The sequence below is a fragment of the Myotis lucifugus genome, unplaced genomic scaffold (assembly GCF_000147115.1).
Source record: "Myotis lucifugus unplaced genomic scaffold, Myoluc2.0 scaffold_5, whole genome shotgun sequence".
Taxonomy (NCBI): domain Eukaryota; kingdom Metazoa; phylum Chordata; class Mammalia; order Chiroptera; family Vespertilionidae; genus Myotis; species Myotis lucifugus.
Genome location: NW_005871053.1, coordinates 8,679,938 through 8,690,415, shown reverse-complemented (window position 1 = coordinate 8,690,415; position 10,478 = coordinate 8,679,938). Strand labels below are relative to the sequence as shown.

Here is a 10,478-nt window from a genome sequence, read left to right as displayed (position 1 = left end):
TTCTGCAGTTTGTTACCTGTGGTCAACTGAAGTCCAAAAATATTAAATGAAAAATTCCAGTTTTAGCAATTAAGTTTTAAATTACATGCTGTTCTGAGTAGCATGATGAAATCTCATGCTGCCTCGCTCTGTCTGGTCCAAGACATGAATCATCCCTTCATCCAGTGTATCCACACTATATATGCTATCTGCCCGTTACTTAGTAACTGTCTCAGTTATCAGATCGGTTATGAGAGACCATATTTACATAACTTTTATATTATAAATGTTCTATTTTACTATTGTTAATATCTTACTGTGCATGATTTATTAAGCTTTTTCATAGGTAAGTGTATACAGGAAAAAATATAGCATAAGTTGGGTACTATCCTCAGTTATAGGCATCCACCAGAGTTCTTAGAACATATCCCCTGAGGATAAGGGGGGACTATTGCATTTGATTCTCAAAAAGAGCATACTCACTTAAGAGCTCCTATTACATTCACTACTCAACTAAATCCTCTTTAAACATCCTTTCTTATGTATAGCCGAAGCTCCTTTAAAATCACTTATTTTCTTGCCTTTTGTGCTATGTTGTTTCAATGTTAAGTTTAAGTGTTTTCATATTTCCTCATCTTTAATGTGACAAAGTAAAACAGTAGAATAAAGGGCTAACCTAGGTATGACCGCATTCCACTGAAATGGTCCTATAATCACAGAGAACAAAAGGGCATGGATGGGGACAAGGGAGGTCTTGCAGGAGTATTAGTGTGGGAGAGAAAGGGAGGGTTCAGGGATGAGAGACTAAGACTATCCTCATTAGAGAAGAAGGCCAAGTGCCAATTGGTCTCCAAAGAACTAATTCATCATTATTTTCTTTCAGAATTTTCTATTACGATTTTAGAAAGGGCTTAACTTATACATACTAAAATTTCAATTGGTCTAAAATATTTTGATAGCAAGTATGAAAACAGGCTCTTTTTATTTTCAAGGTCTGATCTTTTTAGTAATAAACTTTTACACTCACTACGAAATTAAAGAAAAATATAACCCACCAAAGACACGAATTAGTTGTTTGCACAATAATTTCATAGGAAAGATTACACTCTCTTCAATATGATCAGAACAACAATAACAAAAAATCCCTTACTTTCGAAGCAGATTTTTTCCAGCATTATTTTCTTTTTGGTCACAGTCACCTATGTTATATCCTTTGTAGCATCATTGCTATCATCCTTCAATAAATGTCCATCTACAAATTAATTAACTTTCTTGAGACAAATCCTTGGTATACTTTTCTTCTGATTCCCATGAAAGACTCACTTTTAAGATACAATTGCAGCTGCCCCACACTGCCAGTTACTGTGTCGCACACACAGTAATCAGCAACCACCAGGTGCCGTATCGCATTCAGCACACCACAGTCAGTCAATACAGACATCCCCAAACACACCAAGGCTGGTTTTGTCAAATGTTTTATTGAGTGTAGACATCTGGAGTACTGTAAAACATGCATTATCTGTAGATTCAAAAAGGAGCAAGCCACATTGTCCTCACTGTCAAATGTGTCAGGCTTGGCATACATGATGGAGATTAATGAAGTATCATGAGAGTAATATGGTTCCTGAAAAGCTTCCACAATTTGGAGTAGGGTCTTAATCACGTGAAAAGCAAAGCTGCTCACATTAGAGAACTTGCATTTCATTGGAGGTACACAGTATTTTAATTTTAAAACAAATAAAAATAATTCTGTTTGTAGAAGATTCCCATCCCAACTTTGTGTGTCCCTTCAGTTTTCAGAAATTTTAATTAAAAAAAATCATATGCTTTTTGAAAATCGTATGTTTATCTGAGCAATAACTAAAATTTATTTTTTCTTTGGTTGCTGAGGTGTATTAAATTTGAAGAAGATAATATCTCCATCTTCAACAATATAATTTCTGCCTTGTTGTCTGTACTTTCCAGCGGCCTACAAATAGAAAATATAGAAGAAATGGGTTATTGTACAACTAAATGCATAAAGCATAAGGTAAATGGTAGGAACAGATGCAAAAAGTATTATACTCTTAGGTCATATATATTATATATATATATATATATTTTTTTTTTAAAGAAATAAATATAGGAAGGCATACAAGTTTAAAACTAGAATTGGAGAGAAGCAAAGTATTCCTGATTTTGGCAGAACTAGATTTTCCATACATACATAATCATAATGTATTCTCCACTAAATTGTTGGTATATAAATGTAATTATACAAATATCATTAAGTTTCATTATATGCTGTTTATGGTACATTTCTGATGTGTCTGCAAACATCCAGCAAGTCACTGTAACAAAACAGATCAAACCAGGCAGGAAAAAAAGACTACATAACTAGTATAAGGCTTCTTTGTTTACTTAAAGAAATTCTGTGATGTCAAAAAAGATGGTTTGCTACAAGAAGACCTACTATCAAGTGTAAAAATACACAGATTTTAAATTATTTCCTTGTAGTTTTTTATTTGGTCTTGACAATGACCATACATAGTGCTCTGTATTAGAATGCATCATGAAGATTACCATCATACCTCAAAGATATCACAGGTTTGGTTCCAGATAACACAATAAAGCAAGTATTGCAATAAAGCAAGCTGTAATTTTTTTTCTGGTGGAGGGTCTGGCCTTCAATTTGTAAAAAACACAGCATCTGTGAAGCGCAATGAAGTGAAGTGCAATAAAACGAGGTGTGCCTGTACTGACTAACAGCCCTAGTCACAAGCAGACTCTAACAGGTTGGAACTGCAGAGACAGATATTTTTTTCACTTGTATATTAGTTGGCAAAGCAACTGATTCCACCTGCTGGTATGCAGATTTAGACATGCAGTCAGTCAGTGATCCTCATGCAAACACGTGGCAGTTCTAGAGACCCAGGTTCACCTCATGGCGCAGCACACACACTTCACCCTGAGCGCAGCAGACTCTTCAGCATCTACGCCTAAACCTGCACAAACTGACATCTAGGTCCATGTGACTCCACCATCGACCACTCGACAACGAGGACGTGATCTTTTGAAAAAATTCTCAAAAGTATTTTCCTTCTGTTAGAATTTACTGAGAACACAAAATCTTTGCCCAACAAGATCACTACTTCCCTCTGAACATATCGATAAGAATATTCAAAGTCAAGTGCAATTATACTAATGAGAAGCAACACTAACGAAGATCATACATCTGAGGTTAAAATCAACAAACCAGATCAGAGCTGTAGTAAGCATATTTTCAAATATCTAGACTACATATAAAAAAATCACCTACTAATAATATGTATTATTATTAAAACAGCCAATTAAAAAAAAGCCTTGATACTCTTAACATTCTAAATGGCACAGACACCCCCCCACACACATGCATACACCCACACACACACACTCTCTCACATGATTTTTATAAAGACGTGATATATTATAGGCCATATGCTACATATTTTGAGAATATAGAGCCCAGTTATAAAGCTATACAGACAATTTAAATCAAATACATATTGACATGACATACTAATATACAAGTTTATATACTTTGTTACCACTCAAGTTTACTATTAATTAAAAGTGACAGTGTTCCTTTAAATTCTCTAGAGACCATTTAATCCATTTCCACTGCTATCAGAAACACTGGTTGAAAAAAAAAATCAATACCCATTTGTGAATCTTGAGTATGTATTAAACAAGACACGTCTAACCAGTTCATTTGCACTTGAAAGCAGCCATCTGTAGAAGCCAGCTTTGCCTAAGCAGATATGATTGCTAATAATGTGATATCCCTGTAGACTACAAAGCCCACACAGAGCTATTCAGTATATAGTTCACAGCACTGGCATTAAATTAGTTATGCTGCACTGGTACTAGAAATACATATACATACATTCACACATATACTAATCTTGCTCTTGAAGCTAAAACCTTCTTGATAATATGCAAGTAAGTATTTGTTGAATAAAAGAGTATAAAACAACTCATAAATGCTTTATTTACTTTGAGTTCAAATTCTGAAATGTTAGTTTTGGAGATTAAAAATCATTAAAATACTTAATGGTATTTTAAGCTGAAAATCCAGAGGTCAATAATTTCCAATTTATAATACAAAAGTCCCCAGTTTGTGCCAAGCATTTCTACAAGCAGGAAATATTACTTTATTGTATATTATAAAGTTTCCAGGTGTTGTTAAAGGAAGTATTCACAACTTATACATCTTTCAAGTTTATTACAATAGCATATCTATCAAGGATTGGTGCAGGCTTATCACAGAGTATAAAAAATTATCATCTGATTTCTGAATTCTAATAATAGAAAAATATCCTTTTTTAATTATTTCTATTATATAAAATATATGTGCTAACATTTTGTAGCATGTTGAAAATAACCTGAGGTTTCCAAGTCTAATTAGCATTCCTGATAAAGTTCAGTCTCAGTATTTGCACACCTCTCTACGGACACAAATGACACCACTGGAGCGTTAATGACGTTTAGTTGTAAACTAACTTCTCTCACTAATTTTTAAAAAACAAAATGGCTCCCATTCCACATTGAATCAATTATACCAGGTTTCCCCTCCTCTTCCTGGGGTTCCAAAAGTTCTATGAAAGTCCTGCTGTTCAGTATGATCTTTCCAATGATACAAATGAGAATACATTAAATTTGAAATAAGCTTTTCTGCATTCCTTTCAAATTATGAAATAGTAAACACAAGAGACCTCTTTAAATTCTTTAACATTTTCTATGGCAGTCTTCAAATATCAGATTACATTTAAGATAAAGAAGCCTTACTTACTACAATGTCAGTTTAATCACTTGACCTATCTACCGATTAGAGATGACATACCAACTAGATTCTGCTAAGTAAAACATAATAAAGTCAAACAAGATTAAGCCTGGAAAAGGATTTACATTATAAAAATTAATTTATTACCCATATATAACATTGCTTTACTATAAGAGCTGCTAAGCAAATTATACTTATTAGCTAAAATAAAGCACAATTTTGGACCTGCCCTCTAGTGTTGAGAAAGCAAATCAAATCCCCAAATATCTTAAAAAAAAAAAAAGTACAACCATAAAGTTTCAGTAAGAACAGATTTTCTGTCCCTTTGAATTAATCATAAGTATATAATACTACTTCTACTTTAGATATTCAAATGTAATAAATATAATTCTTCACTGGCCATCAGTGAACAAATTCTTTGAAATTATTTATAATTACTTAAAACTAGTTTATTTTTTTCAGTTTTAGAAAAACACAATTCACATATTTTTAAAATTATCTAAAAGCATGTAAACATCTACAGCTGTTCAATCAGTGGTTAGTAACACTAAACCCTGATACACTCATTATTCATTTTAATCATGAGTATCTTCCTATTAGTAAAAATTACAAAATATGAAACTATAATTCCTTACCTTGACTGCATTTTCAGAACCTTCCTCTTTAAAATCATCATATTTCATTACTTCAGCCATAATGAATCCTTTTTCAAAGTCTGTGTGAATCTTTCCTGCAGCTTGAGGAGCCTTCGTCCCTTTCTTTGAAAAGACCAGAGAAAACTAATTGCATTTAAGATGATGATTGTAAGCGTCGAGTTTCTTTTTTCTGATCTGTAGTTGTGGCCAACTTAAACTTAGTTTAATATCAGTGAAGATGTCAGGTACACAATTAGTACCTTTTCAACACTGGACACTATCTGTGTAGCAGATTTAGCACAGACAGATCAGTAGATATTAAAGAAGCATAGCTTTGATTTTTCCTAACAGTCAGTCATCCACAGTTTTATTGATTTAGATGCAGTGGTTTGGTTTTGGCCTGTGTTTCATTTCGATTTTCTATTCTTCACAATGGAAAAAATAAGGATTTTAAAGTAACTTTTAAGATATATTAGCAAAGGTTTTAAAAAGAAAAAGCCTTGAAATTTTCAGTACATCTAAAGAATATAAAAAAATCAATATATAGAAATTTAAAAGATATTTTCCAACAAATCATATATATATAAAATATATGTTTAGCAAATAATTTTGAAATTCATATAATAAAAATTTTGAGCATTTTACATTGCACACCCTGCCATCATGTAGAAAAATTCAAGTCGATGTAGGAAGAGAAATGTCTTGTAATTACCGCATATGTTAAATTACAAGGACATACATTCCAGACACACACAACCATGGAAAGAAATCTGAGAAATAATGGTGACCTAAAGACTGCTTAATAAAGCATGTTAAAGTGATAAGAAGTCTGACACTATAAAGCACAGTTTTTACAATAAAAGATGTATTGGGTTAATATGGCTACTCACTGATGCTTACCTGACTAAATATCTTAGCATATTAAATCATGGATACTTACAATCAGTCTTAAGATAAACCAGCTTTCAACATTTTCAAGTCCAGAACACATTATCTTTCCTGTTACACATACTTCAGTTCAGAAGTTTTAAGGCTTTAAAATATATAGTAAAAATAAACCCTGGCAATTTATTTACCAACTCGGATTTGCTTTGACATTATTTTATAAGTCTATATAAAAGGACCTTGGTTAGAAATCAATCAAACATTTTTCTTTTTTAAAAAAGAGGAGAGGAAATAAAAGAAAAGTGAATCTCACATTCACACAACGCATTTAACATTATGTTGAACTGCCTCCATGTTCCTATCCACATTAAATCAAAATAAATGTAACAATAAATTGCGGTAGTCAGTGCAAACAGAAATCAAAGCAGCACTAAAATTACTCATGTAGCATATATTTAAAAAGCACAATAAAAGAAAGAATAAACAGTATTTCTAAAAGTTCCGACATAATTTTTACATTCTACAACACTATGTGGGACTATATATATTTCAAAATATTTTTCAATAGTAACTACCATATTATAATACATTTACATTTAAAAGCAAGCCATTACAGTTCAGTTTCTATTGTCCTCTGGGAATAAATTAGGCATTCTTTTTGGTCCTAATCAGTACACATCAGTATTTAAAATACATATCCATTTTTAAAGAAGAAAGATTGAATATATAACATTGAAAAAATAAACACTACCTCTATGAATTCAAATTACAAAAGGCATGAATTATTGCGCATTGAGTTTGGCTCTTTGAGCCCAACTGTGTATCTATGAAGAGCATAATGATGTCATATTGCTTTTATTGCTGAAAATGTAATCCGAGCAAAGCAAAGGAGGAAAGAACCACCCGCAACCCAAACAAACTTAGCGAATACAAAATGAAAAGCAACATCAATTTCACTGCAGACAAACCCAGTCACACAGATTAAGCAAGCACAATACTGGTGCGTCTTATCTCTGACCACAGGAGGAGGGTAGACAGATTCTACAGGATGAAGAAATTCAGACTATGTAATAGGCAGAATCAATTGTTACCTGCCTCAATCAATGCCGCTCCACTTTCACTGTTCAGCAGCTCACAAATAATTAAAGTTATCCTGGACAAAAACCTCATCTGTAATGACTAGCTAACCGCCACCATGACAAACTTCAAAGTCAGTGATATCAATCTGAATTCAATAGTGTGGAACTGGATATAGCTGATGAATAAGTATGAATCTTACCCTGATGGTCCATGCACGCACTTCATCTGGGCCTGCAGTGAAAAAGTATTCTAGTTGGAGTGCTGCAAACCCAGCCTTAATGATCTTTGGCAAAGCGCTGAAATAAAATGAAACAAATTCACTCAACATATAAGTTAATTGTGCCACAGATTGGTACAGAGCTAAAATTATTCATTTCAAGTAGAAAATGTTAAACATACTAGTAAATGACCATTCATCTTTCTAATGCTCTTGAAGAGGTCAGAAAGCTATAACTATTTCTAAAAAACCCTTTTAAAACTGATTCTAATTGTATTAGTCTGAATATGTCATTTTGAATTGTTTACTACAAAAAAAAGAAAAACCCGATCTACCCATTCTACGACGATTTCCTCCAATATTAATTATTTCCAGGATGTGGGTCATGAAAGCAAAATTATTTGATTGAAATCCAATGTTTAAACAATATATTAACGGTTACTCAGAAAAAATTCAGGCAACTGATTCACCTTTTCCCCTCCCCCACTGAACATGACGAAAGAGTTTTGGCGATCATTCCTTCTCAAAAATATACATAACTAATACCTATGTTATAATTAAAACACTGTACAGAGATGACAGATGACAGTTAAAAACTTAATTTAAAATAAATCTTTTCACTCTGTCTCATGGTAAAGAAAGGAGAAGATTCCCTCTTTATAATGGTAATTACTCTGTCATTTATTATTCTATCAGCGCAAGCAATTAAATTACTGCAAGGAAATAGTTGATAATAAAGTGTAGGGAAAATGAATGCTAAATTAACCTTTGTGTCGTGTTCGCTTCCAGATACTGCTGTCTCTCCTCAGCACTCAATTCTTGCAACTTGAGTTCCAAGGCCCCACTAAAAGGAATGACCAAGGCACCTGGGTCAGACTTGTCCACCCACTCTTTGATTTTTATCAACCTGTAGACAAAAAAGGGCACAACATTATCTTGTAGTGCATGCATGACTGTACCACATTCATTATTATCAAGTAGCACATACATATTCATAAGAATTGCACGGTTTTATGATGCCATCTTTTTGTGTATAGCTTTCCAAGGTCAAGGCATTAACAGGCAGCAATTGCTTCAGGTATACGCCATAATATTTTACTGCAATTTAGTTTTACTTTAGCACATTATCTATAGAAACTATTACACAAATATTTTAAAACTTTTAAAAGTTACACTAATTTTGTTCAGTGTTAACACCTGTGCCCTTGAAAACCTCAATTTTGATTTATTTTCCTTACTTTACAAAGCAAATTTTCGAAAAACAAAGTTTGTTTGTATAGAAATCAAACCTAAAAGTACCAGCTAATTTTGAGGAGTCTTTGGCAAATAATTTCTTCTACCCAAATATCTATAATTCTTGCTTTAGTTCCTTCTTAGATGACCAAGAACTTACATTAGTATTGTTTTTGAGGGATATTTTTGTTAATTAAAACAAACATGTCCAGAAATACACATTAACAAGCCTAGCTGATTATGTACACACTGCTCTTATAAATCTCACTTTTGTAGGATCATGAGTATAGAACTGCAGAGGAAATAAATTCCTTTGAATTCAAAATGGGTTGAAAAGCCAAATCAGTTAGGAAATTGATACCAAGTGTTATTTAAAAAGATGACTTGAACCCCTCTCCCCCCAAAGCATGGAGTATTCTGACAAAGTAGCAGTTAGAACATAAGTGAAATAAGTATAAATGAATATATTAACCAGGTCCCGATCCTACCACTTTACTAGTTTTTTTCCTTGGGCAAGTTACTGAACCTTTCTAAGCCTCAGTTTCCTCATCTCTAAAAATGGAGATAATAGTACATATTATATTGTAAAGAACCTAGAAAAGTAATGCCTGGCATATAGTAAACAAGTATTAACAGAAATAATATCATTAATTTTCATTCTCAGATAATCATAGTATGTATACCTATAATTCTGAAATAGATTTAGTATAGAACTGAATATAGATTTCATAGAAATTTATACTAATGTATACCATGCAGAGTTCCACTAGTCTCCCATATTTACACCAAGGTTTTAATAGCCACTATTGCAAAAAAAACCTGGCAGGAATTCTTTAATTAATCAATGTTAAGGTCACTTTAGGGGAAAAGACACACAAGAATTAAATCACAGTCATTAACACTCACCTATCAAAGAAAATGGCAGAGAATCAGTTATTAGAAAATTAAAAATATATGTAGCCTACTAAATAGGATTTACAATGGAATAAAGGCTTGGTATATGCTTGTTTTACAAGGCTAACTATAGTTTATTTATTTAATATGTCATCAGTGGTTCTTGCTCTTCATAATTTTTTTTTTTCTTTTGGTCACATCCTTAAAAAACACACACACAGACCAGCCCAATAAATAGATGAATAAAGATTTGTTTTAGTGTCCTTTAAAATAGGAAATCCAAGCTAGATTTTTTCTTAGCCAAAATTATGAAGGGCAGGTTAAGGAAAAAGAAAGGAAAATTTAATTTGATATTTTGCCTATTCTAAGTTACATCATAGATTTAAACAAAACTGTACATTAAAATGTAACATACATTTATGATACATCAGATACAATCAAGTATGTAATTAAAAAAAGATCACATACAAAATACAGATTCAATGAAAGTTTAATAAAGCAAGCCCATGTAAAAGGATAAAATATCATATACATTTTGTTTCATAAATATGGTCAACATAACTAATAAAGCTAGAACTGTTATGAAATAATAAGAAATAATTACTTTGGCTAAAACATCAAGTCAGAATAACAATAGTTCTACCCTGTCATTCTAACAGCCTTTCCTGCAGAGTCCTCAGAAGGATTATTTGCATTCCTCAGGTGCTCTATTGTACAATTCAGATGAATAAAGACTTACAAATCATTTTTCTAC

The 10,478-nt window shown here is 32.4% G+C and overlaps 1 protein-coding gene across 7 annotated transcripts in view; it reads right to left on the bottom strand.

Moving 5' to 3' along the window:
• Positions 1 to 1,438: 1,438 nt before the first annotated feature.
• Positions 1,439 to 10,478, bottom strand: part of OLA1 (Obg like ATPase 1) — a 157,629-nt gene continuing 148,589 nt past the window's right edge. For all 7 annotated transcript variants that reach the window (XM_006083107.3, XM_006083108.3, XM_023744770.1 and 4 more), the window contains 4 exons: positions 8,364 to 8,504; positions 7,580 to 7,676; positions 5,416 to 5,538; positions 1,439 to 1,948 (listed from right to left, as the gene is read on the bottom strand). In XM_006083107.3, coding sequence (XP_006083169.3) covers positions 1,847 to 1,948; positions 5,416 to 5,538; positions 7,580 to 7,676; positions 8,364 to 8,504 — 463 coding nt within the window. In that variant the 3' untranslated portion in view covers positions 1,439 to 1,846. The remainder of the gene's footprint in view (positions 1,949 to 5,415; positions 5,539 to 7,579; positions 7,677 to 8,363; positions 8,505 to 10,478) is intronic.